General features: G+C 37.0%; 1 protein-coding gene across 2 annotated transcripts; it reads left to right on the forward strand.

The window, feature by feature from the left end:
• Positions 1-365: 365 nt before the first annotated feature.
• pex1 (peroxisomal biogenesis factor 1) lies at positions 366-18696 on the forward strand. Of its 2 annotated transcripts, XM_088090407.1 has the most exons (24): positions 377-630; positions 2542-2688; positions 2819-2902; positions 3091-3205; positions 4469-5148; positions 5254-5373; positions 5511-5631; positions 5815-5921; positions 6088-6167; positions 7957-8089; positions 8341-8437; positions 9225-9395; positions 9517-9671; positions 9765-9951; positions 10335-10501; positions 11568-11702; positions 11787-11851; positions 11988-12130; positions 12559-12662; positions 13463-13639; positions 14074-14316; positions 15722-15916; positions 17811-17938; positions 18399-18696. In XM_088090407.1, the coding sequence occupies exons 1-24, from the start codon at positions 523-525 to the stop codon at positions 18481-18483; spliced, it is 3747 nt and encodes a 1248-aa protein (XP_087946533.1). In that variant the 5' UTR covers positions 377-522; the 3' UTR covers positions 18484-18696. The 2 variants fall into 2 exon arrangements, with proteins under 2 accessions (XP_087946534.1, XP_087946533.1); XM_088090408.1 differs by lacking the exons at positions 15722-15916; positions 17811-17938; positions 18399-18696 and having other exon boundaries at positions 366-630; positions 14136-14287.
• The last annotated feature ends 6498 nt before the right edge of the window (positions 18697-25194 follow it).

Genomic DNA, 25194 nt, shown 5'->3' on the forward strand with positions numbered 1-25194 from the left:
GCCTACGTATACCCTCTTATTTTGAAATGCTCGATATCAACTACTTTGGTCTAGCCGATGCCATCTAAAGTATTTATGTATTTCTAAGGTACTGGGTTTGTCATAATGAGACTTAGAGAGGGTTATACGGGCTTATACGACACATTACACCTGCAGGGGAAAGGAATACTAACTGTTGTGAGAGAGGGACAGCGTGACACTGTGCCAAGTATTCAGCTTCGTGAAGGATGCTGCAGGACAATGCGCTGTTTACTTTCTTATACATCGCTGGGGTGACAGACAGAATGTATATACTGTGGGTATATGACATGATGCTACACACTCTTGTACAGTAGATGGCGCTATGCACCTTAAAGCTGTTTGCGATCCGCCAATAATCCAGAGAGGAAGAAGGCGGCACTGGGTCGAGCTCAGCTACTGGGCACACTGAGCACATCGATTGGCCATGAGTTTGTTGCACGTCTAACTTCGGCAGAGTATCTTGCTTTGCATTTGCAGAGAAAGACAGACCATGTAAAAATAATGTTTAGTAACCAGGGCATTCAACCTGTAACGGTTGTTTTGGGCAACACAAAAAACTGCTTTGTGAATCTCTCCCCGACGTTGATATCGCATCTTTCTCTGAGCGAGGTACGTTAGCTTAGCTAGCTTAGCTTAGCTAGCTAACTAGCCGTCAGTTTCCCTAACATTATTGCAAGTTTAGATTGGTGAAACAAGCAAAAACACATCGTCCTTATGGAGAAAATTGTGTTTATTGCGTTTATGAACGTTTGATGTTCTAGTTTTTTGTTTTTGTTTGTTTTTTCAAATACAAATTGGTATTGGTGTCGAAGTTACCACTAGTTGTTTACATCACAGAACTACTCAAAGCTAGGCTCACTGTGTTAACGTGCTCACTAGCATAACGTTTTTAGTGATGGCATGCTCATTATATGCAAGTAAAAATCTGGCCGTCAACAAAAGGGGACAGGGAAGAGTTGACTGTTGTTGGGCGTAGCAAAAACAGATTTAAACCATGTGTTTTCTTATTTGATGTGATAGCAAGTCAGGCAATAGTGACTCCCAACAAAGATCATTGGGTAAATGTGTAGCATTTCAGTATTTTTTTAATTCAGTCATCACACAAAATACAATGAGTACAAACAATACGAACTGTATAAACAAAACTAGCAGTCTATGCATTAAGTAGTGACCGAAAAGGCTCAGGTAGAAGCAAAAATTTACATATGCTTGTCCTACATATGTATCAATTTAAACTATCCTTTCAACCATTGAAGAGATAAATCACTATGTAGAGCTACTGATTTTTTTAGACAGTCTTTGAGTTTGTGTTGTTTTGTGTTGTATTGGTGTTGCACTGTGTTTATACGAACTGTGAATGTATATGTTATAGTTGTTATAGATGCGTATTCATGTAATTTAGTAAGTGAAATATTGTTAATGGAAATAATTGAGACCCCAGGAAGAGTGGCTACTGCTTAATACAGAAGCTAATGGAGCTTTATTAAACAAAGCAAGCAAACAAATGCGATTAAAAAGAAAACATTCACTCTTTGAACCATAAAAAATAATGTTTTAAACCTTTCTTTTGAAAACAAAAAATGGGTTCCATGTTTTTAGATTTATATGGGCATTAGTCCACATTTACGTGCATCTCATTTTTATCTCTCTTTTTTAATATTGGTGCAGAACAATTAAAAAAACCTTGCAAATAATATATGATATATCTGATTATTAAATTCCATGACTATGGATTTTAAAAACTGTTCATCAGTGTGAACATAGCATCCAGTTACACATATCAGTTACACATATGGCTCGTTCTTGTAGTAAGACAATTGACTTTGTTGTTGTTTCAAAGATTGATCCCCACAATCCCACACAGTAAGACACATAAGGAAGTTTAAGTGAGCAATATATTATATACAGGGCTTTAGAGTTTAACATATCTCTAGATGTATACAGGATTGCCACTGACTTAAAAAATTCCATCAATATAGTCAGTATGTTATTTCCACATTAAACATTGGCTTATTAAAGATGCCAGTGGTTAGGGTAATTATTATTTTCAGTATTATTCCATTTTTATTTTGCCATCCTAGTAGTAGTTCCCCTGCACTTTCAGTTGGTGGTGACAAAGCTTAACAGAAGAAAGGGACATATATAAATGACTGCATGTTATGTGCTGTTTCACTGTAGTCCAGTAGCATCTTCATAATTCTACAAAGAATATTATCTTTCAGATGATATTTTGTGATATATTGTGAAGGAGCATACATGAGATAGTTCGTACGACAATCGTACAAGCCTTTCTCCTCTACTGTTTGGCCAGTTGTTGCGGAGAATTATCGGCTCAACTGTTGTCTCCTTCAGCTTGACAACTTTACACAGGATTCAGACTTGTGTCGGCTCTATCACTGAAGCTGTGCAAAATTAGTTAAATGAGCAGAACCTGTTTACTGGCATGAGGATGATTATAATGCAGACTTTATTAAAGTGCCATTGTGATTACAAACTACAAAACTTTGTGTGTCTGTTCAGAACCAGGCTTTGGAGTTGTCCTGGGACCATGGATCTCCAGTGTTCCTCAGCTGGACTCCGAACAGAACCTCCTCCACCTCGGACAGCCATAAAGTTGAGCTGAGTCGACAGCTAGGAGAGAAGCTGGGCCTGAAAGATGGAGAGCAGGTATAGCTTCACAAAAAGCAATGTATTCTACATGACACATCCTAGCAGTCTTTTGACAGTTTAAAGTAACGGTCAGTTCTTTGCTGACTAGGTGTGTATATTGACTGACTGGTTGTGTTGTTTCTCTCAGGGCTTCTTGAGAAGATGTCACCAAGTGTCATCAGTACATCAAGTGTTTGTGGAGCCTCTGTCATCTGATGACTGGGAGATCCTGGTGAGTGAGCAGCATAGTGACTTAATTAGTAACATTAGTAACCCAACGTCTTCAGGGTGAAAAACATACTTTATATGCAAATGTATTTAATGATAATCTTCTTACTACAAAAGAATACACTGGGGATAGACTTGTTTGATTCACATCAAAGAATATTTTATTGTCGTTTTCTGTGACTGACACCACAGGAGCTCCACAGTGCAGCGCTGGAGCAGCGGCTGCTGGATCAGATCAGAGTTGTTTTCCAAGATGCCGTGTTTCCTGTGTGGGTGGACAGCCACACAGTCATCTACATCCAAATAGGTCAGAGTTAATCCAATAATTATCATCCTTTGTTGGTAGCAAATAGTGTGTTAAATCAGCCATGTCTTTTTCCAACTGAGAAATTCATGAGGAAAAGGATACTGAACATGCACTGTATCATTGCTCTGAAAGACACATTTATGGAGACCAAAAGTTGAATGTCCCAGGATGTAATAATCTAACGAGGTTGCGAAGTTCTGTGGTTTCAACTAGTTAAAAGGATAATTCTGATTTGTTAAGAGTGGGGCTGTGTGAGGTTGGCCTACTTAGACACAGTCAGTGTATGACCTTCAGTAGATGGATGTCTACATGCCTCCAGATTTGAGAATCAGCCTGAAGCACCACCATGGAAGCTAAGCAATGAACTGCCGTGGATGTATGGCATTAGCAAAACATATTTTAGCCACATAAAAACATTACATCAGTTTAAGTGTATTCTGTGTTTACAATATTTGCAGTGCTGCACTTGCTGTCAGACAGCCCTTTCTGATGGGGGACCAAAGCTGTCATCTATGATCTCCTCAAAGCCACAAAATAAATCTGAACTAACCCTTTAAAATGCCAAACAGTAACACAAAGAAACTAAATAGCGCTGCCTCCTGAAGCTTTGAGATTCCAATCATTAGACTGAAACCCCTCAGTTGAGATTGCTTCAAGTCGAGCAGTTGGTTTTTATTTTTATTTGTTTATTTTTTTAAAGATTCTTTCAGGTGTGATAGTGGGTTACAGTGTGGGGTACAAGCAGCTGCGGACATGCAGGCAGCAGCACTTCTCTCTTCTGTTTAGGGGTGATGAGATTGCAGCTGACAGCAAGTTGACAAAAAATACTCTCTGGCTTTTGTTTGATATTTCGTGTCAGCAAAAAATGTTGTTGCACATTTGTGATCTGTTGTTAGCACCATTAACTGATTGAAGCAGAACTAGACCAGCAATTCCAGTGCTCTGCAATGTAAAACTGACATTTTTGTCAAAGGAGTGTGGTTACATTTTGCTGCTGCCCCCATCCACAACAGCACATGGCTTAGCTTTCATGGCGGTATTCTGTTTTTCCAAACATGTGGGCCTGCCAACTGCCATATTGTAGGTAATACACTGACTATGAGTCAGTACCTCACTCAACCCCCTTTCAAAAATCAAAGCTATCCCTTTAACTCTGCTTGCTAATGTGTTTGTTCAGCTTTTTTTTGCTTAAATTGTATATATTGGTCATCTCCAGTGACAGTATTTGTGAACATAGTGTGATCTGTTTTTAACTCCATGCAGCATCGCTTTCACCATCTGTGCCCTATGGTCGCTTGGAGCAGTTCACAGAACTAGTTGTCTCTCCTAAGAGCCGTGCTGGAATTGGCAACCTCAGTGCATCCCCAGTGAGAAACGACAAGGAGCAGCATTTTCGCAGGCAGCAAAATATGGATCTTTCCTCCCCGTCAGGACCGTCATTAGCAAGCACCTCCCCTGTCCCCCAAAATCACCAGTGGGGTGGCATAGCTGACCTGAAAAGCCTGCTACGCTATATGATAAAGGGTACTTATGACCCGGTTAAAGAGCTCCCACCTGTACCTGAGGTCCCTGCCCTCTTGACGGACTCTGTATACAGAGTGTGCAGGGCACCTCCAGATTCTCTTTGCACTATTAGCCACATCGCAACTGCCGTTATTCATGTATTTCCCTGGAGCCACGGGTTGAATGCTGCACCGACTCGAGGTCAGTTGCCAGGGACTTATGGCCTGCTCTCTAAAGTTCTCTCCCCTAAAGAGGCAAGGGACAGAGCCAAGCAGGCCATGGAGAAAAAGAAGAACGCGAGAGATAGTAAAGAAGCGGGAGGAGAGGAGGTAAAAGAAGAGAAAGCTGTGGTGGTCAGGGTGGTGTGCCATGGTACTGAGGAGCTGGCATACAAGGAAAGAAGTCACAGCAAGGGAGAGATCCATAGTGGAAGAGTGTGGGTGAGTATGCTGTTATCCACTCTAACCCAAGATTAACTATGTCATTTTACTGGAGCTCAGTTCTTTATATGCTGTCATATGTCTCGTAATAACTGTGATTTTCAGATCCCACAGCCCCTGGCCATCAGGCTGAATATCATCCCACATTCAACAGTTAGAATTAAGCCAGTTAAATCACCGATCAAAGTAGCCTCCTGTATTCGCCTACAGCCCCTAATACCACTGGTGAGTGCTGGAGTAATCTCTTTTTCATTTGATTTATTCAGCTATTAGTCTTCAAATTGCTAAATTGTCAAAGCCGCATGAGATTTAATCCACCTCTTTCCCTTATGTCCATGTTATCTGTGGCATTTTCTCTTAAGCCCGATGAGGACGATGAGGAGATCCAGACAGCTTTCCTTGGTTGGCTGCACACTCAGAGTCATGAACCTCTAGCCTGCCTGACTGCACGATCTGCCACCATCCTCTTACATGGAACCGACGGTGATTCATTTGTACACTTCTTATATGAGTTATTGTACAAATCCAACTAAGGCACTATGATAAAAATGGCTAATCTGCTGAATACCAAAGACCCTAAAAATCCCATAATGCACACATTAAAATTGTAGTACTTTCAGCTGCATTAAAACATCACTGTTCTCCTACTGTTTTCTTTATTTACAGCAAAGTTAGAATTTGCTTTAACTGTACTGAAACCGGAGTCAGAGAGCGACCCTCCAGACCAGCTGTTTTCACTCGCACCCGCTGTTCTCCAGAAGGAAAACATACAGGTACAAGCATCCATGTCATGTAAATTATCAGTTGATATTAAAAAACAACAAATAAAAAAAACCCAAATTGCTGCATTAAGTTTTTCTGTAAAACATAATACCTCAGAGACTCCGTGATGCTGCCGTGGTTTCAAAAAGCTCACACTTGCTTCTCTGTCACCTGCAGGTAGCCAGAGAACCAGTGACACTGCCAGCTTTGAAATCTATAGCTGAAACGCCAGAGCTTCCTTCCGTCGATGCTCTTGGGTAAGCATGTAGCTGTTGTGAGCCTGTACTTGGTTTAAACAAGGATCTTTTTCAGCATTCATTTATTAGGTTGAAAAGGGAAATTATCCAAGTGAAATAAAGAATTTTGGCCATTTCAATTAAAAAAGTGTAACCTTTAAAAGTGCAGTTTAGTATTTCTGTGTTTATTAGTACTAGGTCATGTGGCATGTTTTGGTTAAAGTAGTTGAATTGAACTGCCTCACTCTTCCATCACACAAAGATAATTTACCAGCATCTCATTAAATATCAATCCAGTAAAATTATTTGCATGCACAGTGCAGTTTCTCATCACACGTGCAGCCCACACTACTGCCAACTATCATTAGTGATCATCATAAGTTTTGATGATATTAATGAAGTGAAACTTTTTCATATTTTTTAGATATATTAGTGAATCAAAAGATCTCAGGGTACAGCAAAGTACACAGTTTATAACTTGTTACAGGATTCCTACTGTCATGGAAAACTTGGAAAAGTCATGGAATTTCAAAATCACATTTCCCAATCCTGGACAAATCATGGAACAATAAAAAAAATCATTGAAAGTTCTTGAAAAGTCATGGAAATGTGTTGTGTGTAATAAATGAAATTACATAAATGTCTAGAACACTTATTTGCTGTAGCTTACGATGTTACATAGCTCTTAATATGCATAGATGTGACAATGTTTTAATTATGTTATATTTTTGTTTATTTGCTCATCACATTAGTTTCTTAGTTTTCTCCCCGCGTACTGCCTCTCCCTTTATATATGCCCACTAGGAATGTCAAATAATTTTTTAAGCACTTTTGGCCCAGGGGAGGGGCATACAACTTTAAATAGTTGTATTTTTTAATTATTTTACAGTCATTTTTTTAAAAAGAAAACATGCCAGCCCTCAGGGTTAGAAGGCATATTTTCTCTAAACAAATATGCATTTTTTTTCTTTTTATTCTGGCTATTCTTATAGAAAACTTAAAATTGTTGGGTGTTTTTATTTTGCTTTGTTTTTTGAAAGGCATGTCCTTAAAAACACAAAAATGACGCCATAATAGAAACTGTAAAAACAGAATTTTTATTTTTTTTCTCATTTCTGGTGGTCCTTGAACACATCATGTGGAAATTATGTTTGAATAGAGTTTGAATCTTATATTTCTGAAAAACTCCAGGCAAGTGAGCCAAGAAAGAAAAAAAATATTTTGGGTCCTTGAAAAGTCATGGAAAAGTTTTGAAATCTGTTGATGCCATTTTGTGGGAACCCTGTTGTGAACACCTTATGCGAGTTTTTGCTTATGAGGTGTTACCATGTGGGATGTAGCTTGATTGGACATGCTATTTGAGGAGTTTTTATGTTTTTCTGTTCAGTTTTTATTGTAAAAAGGTTCTATTATATTTTTTCGTTTTTTTTTTACTTTAAACCCAAAGTTGTCACACAGCCCACATTCCTGGCTAAACTTTTCAAAGTAACTTCCAAGTAGTCCTTTGCAAGCTTGCTTTACTCACCACATGGTGTATTTCATATTGTATGTATTAAACAAATTAATGGATTTATTTGTCGAAATAATGGTTTATGAGTACTTATATTAAATAAAATGTTAGTTTCTATCTGTCATATGCCTTGGGAAACAACCTGATCAAATTGTAATCTCTATATTACTAATTTATTCTCTGTTAATGCCCATAAATTACTCATAAATTCCCATGGAAAGTTTCCACCTTGAATATATCTGGAACTTTGTAACACTGTTTATTTCTCTCTACATTTCTCACTACTTTGTCTTTTCCCAGTGGGATTGATGAGCTTAGTAGGACTGGATTTGACTTCATCTCCCACAGCCTTCTGGGTAGTCCCCTCTCAAGGGAGCTTGGTACCGCTGGACAGGGACTCCAAGGAGGAGCTTTACTCATCACTGGTGCTAAGGTATCTCTTTTCATAATAATCATCTTGAGAATACCACTCACAGCACAGATATTTCTACACTTTTCGCACACTTTACACACACACACACACACACACACATTAAAGTATCTACAGTGATTTTTAGAGCTAATTTTGTCAGCTGTACTTTGTCAAACAGACAGCAAAGAAGCCATTTACTTTACTCCATTTTTATCTGTAACAATATTGTTTTGTTTTTTGTGTAATGTGTACTGTGTCGTGTATCCTCACAGGGAAGTGGAAAGAGTGCTCTATCCCGAGCCCTCTGTGGGAAAGCTCGAGAAAATCTGGATGCACACGTGGAGCTGGTGGACTGCAAAAAGCTACAAGGTTAACTGATTGTAGATACTTTTTTGTCAAAGGAGTTTAGTTGAATGTTTTCGGTCTTTTTCTCTCATCTTTTCATTTCAGAAGTGTATAATAATCAGCAATCACCAGTGAGTGAGCATATAAGCATAACAATACACTGAGTATTATCATATCTTCCCATCCATACCATCCACTGTAATATTTCCAAGTAAACTGACAAACATTTAAAAAAAACAAAGAAAACCAACCAACCAAACAAACAAAATGTATACACTGTGTATACATACACATATACATTAACATGCACATACTTAGTACAAACAAATACAAAAGCAGCTACAAAATTATAATATTCTATGTCCTTAATTCCTGGTGTTTTTCATTCATAAAAGTTGACGGCCAGACGTTGTTTAAGTCCATTACTAAGCACCTCTGAAAGTTTCCAAACAAGAAAATAATGGAAACCAAAGGTTTTGGAAATTATAACCACAGTCACATTTTTCTAAATTTTCTCTCTTTAAAAGCAAGGGTTGTGATAGTTGATCTAAGAACAGCTTAACGGTTGGAAGAGATAATATTTTCGAAAGAACAAGAATGGATTTTTTATGCAAAATATTACATTGTCAATTAAAACTCTGCTTTTTTTTAAAAACTGAAATTCAGAACTGTCATTTAATAATTAAAAACATGGGTTTTAATCAACTTGTATTTCCAAAACTGATTCAGTAAAAGAGTGAATCAAATTGCAGAAATTTGTTAGCTGATCCTTGAATGTATCTATAATGAAAAGTGTCACTTTTCCTTTCAGGCAAAAGGGCAGAAACAGTGAGACAGACGCTGCAAGATGTTTTTGAGCAGGCAGAGTGGAGCCAGCCTTCAGTTGTTCTCCTGGATGACCTGGACCACATAGCCGGGGCACCGACCTCACCAGAACATGAGCACGGTCCTGAGGCGCTGCTGCGACAGCATATTGCACAGAGTAAACTATGAATTCTTTATTTTTTGTGTGTGTGGAGGGAATGTCGTTGATCATATCTGTTCACAGGCAGGATTGATAGTTATCACAGGCCTCGACACTGATTGTTTGTTTGTGGCTGCAGGTCTGATGGATGTGGTGGATGAGTTGGTGGTTTACTCCAGGCTAGTGTGTCTCATCATCACCAGCCAGAGTGAGCATTCCCTCCACCCCTCCCTGACCGAGGTGCAGGGGTCCCACTTCATCCAGGGCTTTGTACACATCCAGCCACCAAACCAGGTCAAAACACAAATACAAGCACACACAGAAATGCACACACTGTTAAAGGTAAAAATAAAAACCAACAGTCATCTTGTTTTCTACTGTTTGTAGGCTCAAAGAGCAGAAATCCTGCGCCATCTGATACTCAGAAAAAGCAGCCTATCTGAGGAGACCTTACAGACTCTAGACCTGGTAGCTGTTGCCAAGGAGACAGAGGGATACACACCACGGGACCTTGTTCTACTGTTGGAGCGGGCTGTCCATGCCAACACTGTTCAAAGAGGACACGGTGACCAGGGTACCAAAGATTTTGGTTACCATACACTAGAATTACATAATTCATTCTTTATCAAAAGGAAAGAAAAGAGACAGAAAAGAAAAGTGTTTTGGGCATTTGAAAAAACACAGGTGACAAAACAGCACACTGCCTCTCCATATGCACACATTTATCCTTATAGATGTACAATTTCACTACAGTTAAAAGTCAGTAACACACACAAATCCATATACACCAGAACACACACCCTAAGAGTATTGCATGATGCCCACACAGGATATATAGTTGTTTCTTTAAAGCCGATTCCAGGTGTTCTTTAAGTTCTTCGCTTCAAGTCTCTAATCAAGCTGTGTGAGTTTATTGTGGCACTTTAACATTATTTGTTTGTGCTCCGTGTCTCTCAGGTGTGAGTCTGTCATGGAGGGACTTTGTGCAGGCTCTCAAGGGATTCACGCCTCCCTCGCTGTGGGGTGTAGACCTCCACACCCCAAGTGAAGTGGGGCTGGAAAGGGTGGGGGGTCTAAAGGAGGTGCGACAGCAGCTGATGGACACCATACTGCTCCCCGCTAAGGTCAGTGTGACTAATCACAAGATAACCAGGTGTGTTTCAGTCAGATGGTGATGTGTTAGACAGAGCGAACAGAAGTGATAAAACTGTCCAAAAAAGTGAACCTGATGACGATGCATTAATGATTGATCACCAAATATAATTCTAACACCATAATTGCTATTGATTGTTGTAAAATTAAGTCATTAATAGTCCTAAGTGGGAGTGTGGCAGCTAAGTGATAAATGCAGACTGATTGATTTTATTCAAACTAATTTATTTAATTAAAGTCAAAAGTCTAAACTGTTTTCTTGTTTAAAAGATGTATGATATGAAGACGTGATAAATCATGAATGTTTTTGAGTTTCAACACAACTTTTTAAAAAATTTTTCGTTATTTACATTTCTTGTGTAATCCTCAACAGAGATAAAATCGTATGAAAATTCACGTCACATTTTATTCATATTATAGTGACCAACATTACCAAACCACTGATACACACTGAAATCAAAAAGTTTGGTCTAAAAGTTTTATTATAAGTGTTCTTTGCATAAACATTTTAACAACAAAGCCAATACTTTATGCAGACATAGGAAAACCATATCAAGTGTGCATTAACATTAGGGATAGCTTGTCTTTAAAATGTTTGCCTGAGTGTCTGCGTCACTGTCAATGAGGACAAGAGACCAGAAGCATCACTGGGTTTGCCTGCTGCATGTCCACTCTGTTAACAATGTACTAGTAAAACAAATCCTCATTGCATGTTGAGCGTGCGCCTGTTGCGGAGACTGTTGCTAATTTTGGTTGATGCTGGTCTCTATTAACTGTGAGTTTTTCAAAGCACAGAAATCAAAGACAGTTTTAATCATATTAAAAATTTGAAATAGGAATTCTACCCAAGTTTATGCTTAAACGGGAAAACTGAGCCTCTCAGGGCAGGAACACTATTATGTAGATGTACATGTCTTTTAACACTAAAGACTGCCCTATTAAGAAGAACATGCATTTGGAGGAAGTTACTTTAAAGTTAGTAAAATACAAAAAAATTATTAAACTCTCAACTGATTGTGTGTCTGTGTTATGTTGCAGTATCCCGTCCTGTTCTCCAATCTTCCTATCCGCCATCGCTCAGGAATATTGCTGTATGGAGCTCCTGGTACAGGGAAAACCCTGCTGGCCAGGGCCGTGGCCAAAGACAGCGGTATGAACTTCATCAGCATCAAGGTAGGCCTGGCTTTGGCTCTGAAAGTCTTTCTTATTCAGAGCACGCTGTATCTTCGTTGACGTGGGATTTGTATGTCTCTCTAGGGACCTGAACTTCTGAGTAAGTACATTGGAGCCAGTGAGCAGGGAGTCCGTGATGTCTTCCAGAGGTTAGTCAACATTTATACTTTCTCATGACTCCTGCAGACCTTCACAGTTGCTAGTTATAATGAGCATCATCAAATATTTATAGTGATTGTAAGCTTCACTGACAATTATTCATGGAGAATTCTGTGTTTGCTTCAGGGCGCAAGCTGCTAAGCCATGCATTCTGTTCTTCGATGAGTTTGACTCGCTAGCCCCCAGGAGGGGCCACGACAGCACGGGTGTAACAGACCGTGTGGTCAACCAGCTCCTCACCCAGCTGGATGGGGTGGAGGGACTGCAGGGTAGGTCATACAGCATATTTTGAATTCTATATATTTAAAAAACACGTTAAAGGGCACAGATTCTGTTGGCAAATTGTACTAATCAGTGCTGCAGTCATGAAATTTTGGGAAAGGCGCTTATTTGCTTCCTTGTTGAGAGTTAGATGAGAAGATCAGTACCACTCATCTCTGTCCACAGGTAATTAGTGAGCTTTAGATGTGTTGGGAGCCAGATTTTGTTATGTATTTACATCGTCAGGTTCCTGGTATTTGTGCTAAGCAAACCTTCTCCTGACTACAGTTTCATATCTATCAAACAGACACGAGGGTGGTATCTGTCTCTCATCCAACTCTTGACATTAGCATCAATATGTGAACAGGTGTTTTCCAAAACGGCAAACTACTCATTTGTGTTAATAAATTAGAATCCTTTATGTTTGCATTCGTAGGAGTATATGTGCTTGCAGCCACCAGCCGTCCAGATCTGATTGACCCGGCCCTGCTGAGACCTGGACGCCTGGACAAGTCTCTCTACTGCCCTCCTCCTGACCTGGTCTGTTGCATTCATATCAACCACATTTTGTAACACTCTGATTAACAATACACTTACAGTGTTTCACCTTGAGTGATTGCTTATGCCAGGCAAATTGATCACTTAAAAATGAAAAAACAAACAAACAAAAAAACCCCACTTTTCAGACATTTATCAGTCACATTTCCAAATGCACAAAGACAACAGCTCTTCAAACAGCTTGAATTAGATCAACCACAACCCTTATTCAGAGAGAAAATGCACTTTTAAAGATAGTTTGATGGTTTGACTTCCATTATTCCCTACTTTCCTAAATATTGCAGAATATCAGGATTTCATTAAAGAAATTTCATTAATGCAGAGAACAATGAAGTCAAGATAGCATTATCAGTTTGTTTTAACTGAATATTCTCTGGTCGAGCTCAGTTAAAAGCACAAATGTGTTGCTCAGCGTGTCGTTCACATGTCACTTGTTCAACTGACTTTATCAGTTCAAAATAACAGACACACGACTGTCCTGCTGATATTACAGATGTGAACTTACCACAGACACTACAGTTTATGGCACTCTGCTGCTGAATGAATATAGGGGAAACACACAAATGGATTTGGTGTTTAAAATTTAAAAATAATTAAAAAATATTATTTTTTGACCTGGCAGGGGTTGTTGTTATTCTGTGGCATGTCAGGCCTGTGCAGTTTTAGGGCAAACACTGATGTAACTTTCTGTTTATTTTTCTGTGTGCAGAAATCTTGAACAACAAAATGAATGATACTTATTTTCATGTAATTGGTAGTAAATCCAACTGTTACATTTCCAGGAGGCTCGTGTGGAGATCCTGAAGGCTCTGAGCATTGGTGCTGCCCTGGCCGCTGACGTCGACCTGGAGCAGCTGGCAGCAGCAACGGAGCATTTCACCGGGGCAGACCTGAAGGCCCTGCTTTACAACGCCCAGCTGGAGGCTGTCCACAACGGCCTGGGCTCCAGCACACCACATGTAAGTCTATTGTACTTAAAAGACAATTTACTGAAGAGCTCATGTTGTTGAGATGGGATTGCCTTGGGCTAATAGAGCAGAAAGACATGGAACTGATGGCTAGTCCATTTCCAAATTATTTATAGTTCATGTAGAAGCAGCCAAGCTCAGTTTTTTTGTCCCTCAAGGCTAATTAAAAAGAAGTTTTGTATTCATCTCAGTGTGTGTGAGTTGCTCTTCTTGCTTTTTCATTATTAGTTTACATCATAATTTACATCACCCCCAACCATGTTGACAAAGACATGTTTGAAAAAAAATTAAACCCCAAGCATAACCAGAAGCAGAACGAGCCTAAATCTAAGCTGTAACTGCAACGACGCAGTGAAGCCACTCTGTTTGATCCTGTGTTCTATTCGTATCTAAACGTCTGCTCTGCGTTTCTGTGTGATAATCAGGATTTGACTTGCGGCTCAGACAGCGACATGAGCCTGTCCTCCATGATCTTTCCTACCAACAGCAGTGGCTCAGATGATTCAGTGGGGGATGGGTACCAGGGAGTGGGACTGGACCAGTCCATGGTACTCCTGGAGCCTTGTGAGCTTCAAGCAGACGACGCACAGCATCGTGGCAATGTCTGGAGAATCTACTTTGGAAGTTCCTACGAGTCAGAGCTGGGGAATTCACCTATTTCAGGACTGGTGAGCAGTACTTTTCTATTTATTTCCATTCAAGTGGACTGTAGTTAACAAACATTAGGCAACAACAATCAAAACATATAAATACTGTATGATTGCACAGTACATAAACTGTAAATCATGTATTTATTGCAAAACAAGTCAATAATAAGATCATTTTCATAGTGGGATACATTTTCCAGAGCAAGTTGAGATGCCATGTCCTTTGGCAACTTTGCAACTTATGTGAAGGAATAGTTTAACATTTGTGGGATATACGCTTCTTTGCCGACCATTCGAGACTGAGATGAAAAGTTCGATATCAGTATCATGGCTGTGAATCAACTGTGGAGCTGAAATCAGGACGTGGTTAGCCTAGAATAGCAGCAACTATCCTGGCTCTGTTCAAAGTGGAAGAAACACCTTCAGCACCTCTGAAACAAACACATTAACAGGCTGTATTTTGTTAGTTTAATCCTAGGATAACTGGCTTTGCCCGGGGGCCACTTTTACAAATTGACAGGAGGCCAGGGGCCAGTTAAAAAACAAACATTAATAAGCGTTGATCAATTAGCCTCAGTTGACCTCTGTCGGGAAATCCTCCCCTGGCACTTTTTTTCCCTTTTAAATAAATAGGCTCCCTTTTGACACTTGTTTTTGCACTCTGACACCTTATTTACATTCAAAGCACAAAAAAATATTTTCATTGTGAGAAGTACATTGAGTATTACTAATTTACTTAATGCAAGAAAACATTACAGCACATAACACCCCACAAAACCACATCTTGATTTTACATTGGGGCTTTTGTAAAAATTAAAATATGACATTTCAGCTTTTGGAGATGTAGTCAGTTTTAGAGGTGTCACTAGGTGCATTTTTGAATTTTGCTGTCTTTATGTTATCCCGCGCTAACAATGCATTGACTCCAGCCTTGTGCCTAAACATTAGACTGATACTGAATTTCTCATATTGCTGCTGAAAAAAAGCATTTTTGCTGAACCATCCCTATAGAGGCTTTACAGCTCCTGAAGCAGGCACCTGCTACAGACTAAAGCTTGTCAGTAACCTCTAATTCAATTTGCAGCAAATTCTTGAAGCCAAAGTTTGAGTTTAGTAAGCATACTTGAATATAGTTAATATGAACTGATAAACTTTCAAATTTAGTATTAAAAAATCAAAATTATTGGCAATCTCAAAGAGAATGATAAATGTTATATATATTATATTGACACTTTTTTGGAATGTCTGATGTGATGTTGCAATCAAAACACATCTGGTTGAAGCAGTGAATATTTACAGGATTTTGTCCAGACATTAACACAGCGGTCTTCAGTTATGTTGTGCTAAATGCAGCGGTGCTTGTCGGTGGTTTAGAGGAAGTTTCTCTTATGATTTTTGTTCCTGTCCATTTTCTCTACCTTGACAGAACTCCCAGTGCGTGTCTGGACCAAACTCCATGACCTATGAATTCACAAAGGCATCTGGCCGGAAACCTGGTGTCTCTGTCCCCCCTGCCTACATGTCCTCCCTCCGGAGCGGATACGAAGAGCTTGGCCCGGAGAAGCTGGAGCGACTACAACAGGACATTAATAATATCAAGAACAACTACAGGAGAGCCAATGTAAGTAAAAACAATGGACATGAAAATATCCAAATGATGTCGCATGCTGTTTGATTTGCTTCTATTCTCTGGGTGTCTGCAGGGTCTTAAAAAGTCTTAAAAGGTGATAAATCGGTTTAACAACAATTAAGACCCTTAAACAATCTTAAGCACCATTTTTATTTCCTGCACTGTACAGTTTTTATGTCATACTGTTTAAATGACAGTGTTTATAACAAATGAAATTACTTGCTATTCGATGACTTGTTTGACATACTATAATTTGACATTTTTTGGCATAAATTATATGACATTTTTAATGGCACACAGTACTTTTTAAAGCATACTATACCATAACTTTTTTACATACTATATGATACTTATTTGACATACTATACCGTGACATTCTTCATGACACACTTAACCATAACATTTTTATGACATCCTATTCTTGCATTTTTTTGACATACTGTGACTTATTTTATCACGCACTATACTATGAGTTTTTTTATGGCGTACTATGACTTTTTTTTTATCACAAGCTATACTAAAACATTTTTAGGACATACTCTGCTGACATTTTGTATGATTTTTATATGGCATACCATACAAGGACATTTTTTAACATTTTGTTGCATACTTTAATATGACAGTTTTGCATGATTTTTGGTTGTCATACTATAGTATGACTTTAATCTTGACTTTTAATTACATACTTTGACTTTCTGTCATGATGTAAGAAAAATGTATGCTATGAGGTTTTGATGGTTTTTGATGGCATACTACACTATTAATTTTCTGTAACATACTACTGTACATACATACATACTCACTTTTTTTTTTTACAATCCATACAATGACTTTAAAAAAATACACTATACAATCAATGTTGGACATACTATACTGTCACTATTTTATTGCATACTATGCCATGACTTTTTTTGGCATACAATTACATTGTTTATGACAAACTATTCCATGACTTTTTCATGACATATTAGACTGTGATATTTTTATAATAAATACAATTGTGACTTTTTTGTATGTACTATAAAATGGCATTTTTGATAACATACTATATTCTGACTTCTTTTTCATGATTTTTGATGATGTATATGCTGACTTTTTTCATCATTTTGATATAATACAATACTATGATGTTTTTCCAAAAATTTTAATGAAATACTATTCTATGTTTTTTTTCTGTGTTTTTGGTGACATACTAAAATGTAATTTTCTTCATGATTTTTGATGGTATACTATACTATGACTTTTTCCACGTTTTTTGAAGAAATGCTATACTAAGACGGGTTTTCGGGATTTGTAATGGCATACTACGCTTACTATGACTGCTGATCCTGATTTTTTCAAGACACACTATACTATGGTGTTTTGGGGTATTTTTGAAGAAATACTACATACACTATGGATTTTTTTCATGATTCCTTTATGACATGATATACTGTGACATGTTTTTCACAATTTTTGAGGAAATAATGGATGACAATTTTTTATGATTTTTGAAGACATACTATATTATGACTGTTTTACATGATTTTTGATCATATTCTAAGATGTTCATGTTTTTTGATTATATTATATATATGATATTTTCACAATTTTTGGTGGAATATATACTAGTAGGTTTTTTCTTATTCTTTGGCATACTATGCGATGGCTTTTTTTTTCATCATATTTGAAAACATAATATATTAAGTTGTATTATGCTGACATTTTTTAATGAATAGTATACAACGACTTTTTCATGACTTCCGAAATTATTTTTTTAATCTTCTACTTTACTGTGGCATTTTTCATTGCGTACCATAGAACGGTCTTAAAAGGAACTTACCTTCAGTATTCTTACATGTACTTTTTGCCTGTGTGCTTGATTACTCTGGTGCTTTGTTTGTAGGACTGTGTCCGGGTGCATTCAGCCTCAAGTCATTCGGGATTGTTGCTGTGTCGGACTCATGTGAACTCCGCCCTGGCTGTGACCAGACCGTCTCTCAGCAAAGGGGACTGGAACAGATATACAAAATTGTGAGTATGAGGATAACAGCTTGGACTACATAGCACACATGTTGAGGTAATTTATGTTGCTGAAGTCACAGCAACACGAATTACAAAAATTGTTTGCTCTGCAGGAAGTAAATTATATTTCAGAGTTTCATTAATTTTGGAGAAATGGGCTTTTAAAGGTTCAATTGACTGAAATTTATCACACCATTTTGAGTGTGACCTAGAGAAGGAAATTAACCATTTGATTTTATTTATTTTTTATCATGTCTAATTACTTTGTTGTGTATTTTGAGAAATCTGTGGAATCATAGATGAGGTTACTCCTCCCTCAAGTAAAGGAATAAATATATCTTTAAAAATGTGAAAAAATACAAGACAAATATTATAGATCCTTTCTTGTGCTGGACCAACCTATCAAATCTAGCCCTTTGTTATTTAACGGGAACTGTTAACAATTTAATTTTTTTTGGTTTTGTTTTAGGTATGAAGCCTTTGGCAGTGGAGCGGCTGGAAAATCTGTACAAACGGTTACGTTTAAACCTGGAGAGCGTGTTACTTTAGCTTGATCGGACATTCTAGCTGCACAGATGTTATTCATTTTGATGTCAATTGATAAATGCTGTAATGCACTAATACAGACTGTAACAGTTGCAGAGCTTAAAAGACAATGTGAAATTGACTGACTTGATTCTGAGTGAGACAAAAATCTACTCAAAAATGTAAGTAATGTACAAATGTATAATGCCAGAGGACAAATAAAGTAATTATTTAAAATTAAATGCTCATACAAATATTGCCTGCTTTTCTACATTACACATTAATTGTAAATTTAAAATAAACTGAACAGCATAAAAAGCCATGGTATGCTATGTCATTCACAGTATAATAAATAGTATAATAAATCTTCAAAAATTTCACAAAAAAGTAACAGTTGTTCAAAACTGCTAAGAAAAGTCAAAATAAGCTATGTTGATGAAAATAGCATAAAAAAGGCATTGAATAGTATGTTTTCAAAAATAGTATTAAAAAAGTTATAGAAAGGTATGTTCAAACTAACATGAAAACATCACTGTATAATATGTCATTCAAAATAGGACACAAGTGTTGCATTGTAGCATGGCAAGCAAAAAAGAAAAACTAAAACTAAAGTCATGGTATAGTATATTGTCCAAAACAGTGTAAAAAAATAGCATAGTATGTCATCTTTAAAAGGATGAAATGACATAGTATAGTATATCGTCTGAAAATCATGAAAAAACGTCATAATATAATATCAAAAAAGTCAGAGTATAGTATGTCGCTGAAAAATCATGAAAGGGTGTCATAGTATAGTATGTCAATCGAAAATCATGAAAAAACCTTTTCACTTTTTTGATAATTTTTCCCTGTGTCATAGTATAGTGTGTCGCTAGAAAATCATCTAAATTGTCAACTATGGTATGTCGTCCAAAATCATAAAAAACCTTATAGTATACCATGTTGCTACAAAATCGTGAAAAAAACGCATGGTATGGTATGGTACAGCATGTCTAGACGTGTCATAATAAAGCATGTCAAAAAATGAAAATGCCATACTATAGTATGGAAAAAAGGCAATATATGACGTCCTAAAAATAGCTAAAAATGCCCCTCATAAAATAGCATGTCGAGACACGTCATAGCATAGAATGTGAATTGTGAAATGTGAATGTGGAAGCGAAAATTGCCCATACTATACTTTGGCTTTAAATGATCAAAATATTGACTTTTTGGACCGTTTTTTCACTGGGCTATACTATAAACGGCCTCAACATGCTGTACAATGACTTATTTTAACATTTGGAGCCATGACTTTTTTGACTATTTTCTCTGAGCTATAGTATGACTTTTTTTGCAAAACTGTACTTTGGCTTTAAATGATCAAAATATTGACTTTTTGGACCGTTTTTTCACTGGGATATACTATAAACGGCCTCAACATGCTGTACAATGACTTATTTTAACATTTGGAGCCATGACTTTTTTGACTATTTTCCCTGAGCTATAGTATGACTTTTTTTGCAAAACTGTACTTTGGCTTAAAACGCTCAAAATATTGACTTTTTGGACCGTTTTTTCACTGGGCTATACTATAAATGGCCTCAACATGCTGTAGTATGACTTATTTTAACATTTGGAGCCATGACTTTTTTGACCATTTTCCCTGAGCTATAGTATGACTTTTTTTGCAAAACTGTACTTTGGCTTAAAACGCTCAAAATATTGACTTTTTGGACCGTTTTTTCACTGGGCTATACTATAAATGGCCTCAACATGCTGTAGTATGACTTATTTTAACATTTGGAGCCATGTCTTTTTTGACTATTTTCCCTGATCTATAGTATGACTTTTTTTGCAAAACTGTACTTTGGCTTAAAACGCTCAAAATATTGACTTTTGGACCGTTTTTCACTGGGCTATACTATAAATGGCCTCAACATGCTGTAGTAAGACTTATTTTAACATTTGGAGCCATGACTTTTTGACCATTTTCCCTGAGCTATAGTATGACTTTTTTGCAAAACTGTACTTTGGCTTAGAACGCTCAAAATATTGACTTTTTGGACCGTTTTTTCACTGGGCTATACTATAAATGGCCTCAACATGCTGTACAGTGACTTATTTTAACATTTGGAGCCATGACTTTTTTGACCATTTTCCCTGAGCTATAGTATGACTTTTTTTGCAAAACTGTACTTTGGCTATAAATGCTCAATATATTGACTTTTTGGACCGTTTTTTTCACTGGGCTATACTATAAATGGCCTCAACATGCTGTACAGTGACTTATTTTAACATTTGGAGCCATGACTTTTTTGACCATTTTCCCTGAGCTATAGTATGACTTTTTTTTTTGCAAAACTGTACTTGGGCTTAAAACGCTCAAAATATTGACTTTTTGGACCGTTTTTTCACTGGGCTATACTATAAATGGCCTCAACATGCTGTACAATGACTTATTTTAACATTTGGAGCCATGACTTTTTTGACCATTTTCCCTGAGCTATAGTATGACTTTTTTTGCAAAACTGTACTTTGGCTTAAAACGCTCAAAATATTGACTTTTTGGACCGTTTTTTCACTGGGCTATACTATAAATGGCCTCAACATGCTGTACTATGACTTATTTTAACATTTGGAGCCATGACTTTTTTGACTATTTTCCCTGAGCTATAGTATGACTTTTTTTGCAAAACTGTACTTTGGCTTAAAACGCTCAAAATATTGACTTTTTGGGCCATTTTTTAACTGGGCTATACTATAAATGGCCTCAACATGCTGTACAGTGACTTATTTTAACATTTGGAGCCATGACTTTTTTGACTATTTTCCCTGAGCTATAGTATGACTTTTTTTTTGCAAAACTGTACTTTGGCTTAAAACGCTCAAAATATTGACTTTTTGGACCGGTTTTTCACTGGGCTATACTATAAATGGCCTCAACATGCTGTAGTATGACTTATTTTAACATTTGGAGCCATGACTTTTTTGACCATTTTCCCTGAGCTATAGTATGACTTTTTTTGCAAAACTGTACTTTGGCTTAAAACGCTCAAAATATTGACTTTTTGGACCGGTTTTTCACTGGGCTATACTATAAATGGCCTCAACATGCTGTAGTATGACTTATTTTAACATTTGGAGCCATGACTTTTTTGACTATTTTCCCTGAGCTATAGTATGACTTTTTTTGCAAAACTGTACTTTGGCTTAAAACGCTCAAAATATTGACTTTTTGGACCGTTTTTTCACTGGGCTATACTATAAATGGCCTCAACATGCTGTTCTATGACTTATTTTAACATTTGGAGCCATGACTTTTTTGACCATTTTCCCTGAGCTATAGTATGACTTTTTTGCAAAACTGTACTTTTGGCTTAAAACGCTCAAAATATTGACTTTTTGGACCGTTTTTTCACTGGGCTATACTATAAATGGCCTCAACATGCTGTACTATGACTTATTTTAACATTTGGAGCCATGACTTTTTTGACCATTTTCCCTGAGCTATAGTATGACTTTTTTTTCCAAACCTGTCCTTTGGCTTAAAAGGCTCAAAATTTTGCCTTTTTGGACCGTTTTTTCACTGGGCTATACTATAAATGGCCTCAACATGCTGTCGTATGACTTATTTTAACATTTGGAGCCATGACTTTTTTGACCATTTTCCCTGAGCTATAGTATGACTTTTTTTGCAAAACTGTACTTTGGCTTAAAACGCTCAAAATATTGACTTTTTGGACCGTTTTTTCACTGGGCTATACTATAAATGGCCTCAACATGCTGTAGTATGACTTATTTTAACATTTGGAGCCATGACTTTTTTGACCATTTTCCCTGAGCTATAGTATGACTTTTTTTGCAAAACTGTACTTTGGCTTAAAACGCTCAAAATATTAACTTTTGGACCGTTTTTTCACTGGGCTATACTATAAATGGCCTCAACATGCTGTACAGTGACTTATTTTAACATTTGGAGCCATGACTTTTTGACTATTTTCCCTGAGCTATAGTATGACTTTTTTTGCAAAACTGTACTTTGGCTTAAAACGCTCAAAATATTGACTTTTTGGACTGTTTTTTCACTGGGCTATACTATAAATGGCCTCAACATGCTGTACAATGACTTATTTTAACATTTGGAGCCATGACTTTTTGACCATTTTCCCTGAGCTATAGTATGACTTTTTTTTTGCAAAACTGTACTTTGGCTTAAAACGCTCAAAATATTGACTTTTTGGACCGTTTTTTCACTGGGCTATACTATAAATGGCCTCAACATGCTGTAGTATGACTTATTTTAACATTTGGAGCCATGACTTTTTTGACTATTTTCCCTGAGCTATAGTATGACTTTTTTGCCAAACTGTACTTTTGGCTTAAAACGCTCAAAATATTGACTTTTGGACCGTTTTTCACTGGGCTATACTATAAATGGCCTCAACATGCTGTACTATGACTTATTTTAACATTTGGAGCCATGACTTTTTGACCATTTTCCCTGAGCTATAGTATGACTTTTTTTTGCAAAACTGTACTTGGACTTAGAACGCTCAAAATATTGACTTTTTGGACCGTTTTTTCACTGGGCTATACTATAAACGGCCTCAACATGCTGTACAGTGACTTATTTTAACATTTGGAGCCATGACTTTTTTGACCATTTTCCCTGAGTATGACTTTTTTTGCAAAACTGTACTTTGGCTTAAAACGCTCAAAATATTGACTTTTTGGACCGTTTTTCACTGGGCTATACTATAAATGGCCTCAACATGCTGTACTATGACTTATTTTAACATTTGGAGCCATGACTTTTTGACCATTTTCCCTGAGCTATAGTATGACTTTTTTTGCAAAACTGTACTTTGGCTAAAAACGCTCAAAATATTGACTTTTTGGGCCGTTTTTCACTGGGCTATACTATAAATGGCCTCAACATGCTGTAGTATGACTTATTTTAACATTTGGAGCCATGACTTTTTGACCATTTTCCCTGAGCTATAGTATGACTTTTTTGCAAAACTGTACTTAGGCTTAAAACGCTCAAATTATTGACTTTTTGGACCGTTTTTTCACTGGGCTATACTATAAATGGCCTCAACATGCTGTACTATGACTTATTTTAACATTTGGAGCCATGACTTTTTTGACCATTTTCCCTGAGCTATAGTATGACTTTTTTTGCAAAACTATACTTTGGCTTAAAACGCTCAAAATATTGACTTTTTGGACCGTTTTTTCACTGGGCTATACTATAAATGGCCTCAACATGCTGTAGTATGACTTATTTTAACATTTGGAGCCATGACTTTTTGACCATTTTCCCTGAGCTATAGTATGACTTTTTTGCAAAACTATACTTTGGCTTAAAACGCTCAAAATATTGACTTTTGGACCGTTTTTTCACTGGGCTATACTATAAATGGCCTCAACATGCTGTACAGTGACTTATTTTAACATTTGGAGCCATGACTTTTTGACCATTTTCCCTGAGCTATAGTATGACTTTTTTTGCAAAACTGTACTTTGGCTTAAAACGCTCAAAATATTGACTTTTTGGACCGTTTTTTCACTGGGCTATACTATAAATGGCCTCAACATGCTGTAGTATGACTTATTTTAACATTTGGAGCAATTACTTTTTGACCATTTTCCCTGAGCTATAGTATGACTTTTTTGCAAAACTGTACTTTGGCTTAAAACGCTCAAATTATTGACTTTTGGACCGTTTTTTCACTGGGCTATACTATAAATGGCCTCAACATGCTGTACTATGACTTATTTTAACATTTGGAGCCATGACTTTTTGACCATTTTCCCTGAGCTATAGTATGACTTTTTTGCAAAACTATACTTTGGCTTAAAACGCTCAAAATATTGACTTTTGGACCGTTTTTTCACTGGGCTATACTATAAATGGCCTCAACATGCTGTAGTATGACTTATTTTAACATTTGGAGCCATGACTTTTTTGACCATTTTCCCTGAGCTATAGTATGACTTTTTTGCAAAACTATACTTTGGCTTAAAACGCTCAAAATATTGACTTTTGGACCGTTTTTTCACTGGGCTATACTATAAATGGCCTCAACATGCTGTACAGTGACTTATTTTAACATTTGGAGCCATGACTTTTTGACCATTTTCCCTGAGCTATAGTATGACTTTTTTGCAAAACTGTACTTTGGCTTAAAACGCTCAAAATATTGACTTTTTGGACCGGTTTTTCACTGGGCTATACTATAAATGGCCTCAACATGCTGTATTATGACTTATTTTAACATTTGGAGCCATGACTTTTTTGACCATTTTCCCTGAGCTATAGTATGACTTTTTTTTGCAAAACTGTACTTTGGCTTAAAACGCTCAAAATATTGACTTTTTGGACCGTTTTTTCACTGGGCTATACTATAAATGGCCTCAACATGCTGTAGTATGACTTATTTTACATTTTGATCCATGACTTTTTGACCATTTTCCCTGAGCTATAGTATGACTTTTTTTGCAAAACTGTACTTTGGCTTAAAACGCTCAAATTATTGACTTTTTGGACCGGTTTTTCACTGGGCTATACTATAAATGGCCTCAACATGCTGTATTATGACTTATTTTAACATTTGGAGCCATGACTTTTTTGACCATTTTCCCTGAGCTATAGTATGACTTTTTTTGCAAAACTGTACTTTGGCTTAAAACGCTCAAAATATTGACTTTTGGACCGTTTTTTCACTGGGCTATACTATAAATGGCCTCAACAT

This window comes from Plectropomus leopardus, chromosome 17 (assembly GCF_026936395.1).
Source record: "Plectropomus leopardus strain MGB_pleo_1.0 chromosome 17, ASM2693639v1, whole genome shotgun sequence".
Lineage (NCBI taxonomy): Eukaryota > Metazoa > Chordata > Actinopteri > Perciformes > Serranidae > Plectropomus > Plectropomus leopardus.

Bases quoted from the DNA above. Each gene is read 5' to 3' on its own strand.
- pex1 (XM_088090407.1), top strand. From the start codon at position 523: ATGTTTAGTAACCAGGGCATTCAACCTGTAACGGTTGTTTTGGGCAAC. The intron at 631-2,541 runs GTACGTTAGCTT...GTGTCTGTTCAG, and splicing joins CGCATCTTTCTCTGAGCGAG to AACCAGGCTTTGGAGTTGTC. The intron at 6,168-7,956 runs GTAAGCATGTAG...GTCTTTTCCCAG, and splicing joins CCTTCCGTCGATGCTCTTGG to TGGGATTGATGAGCTTAGTA.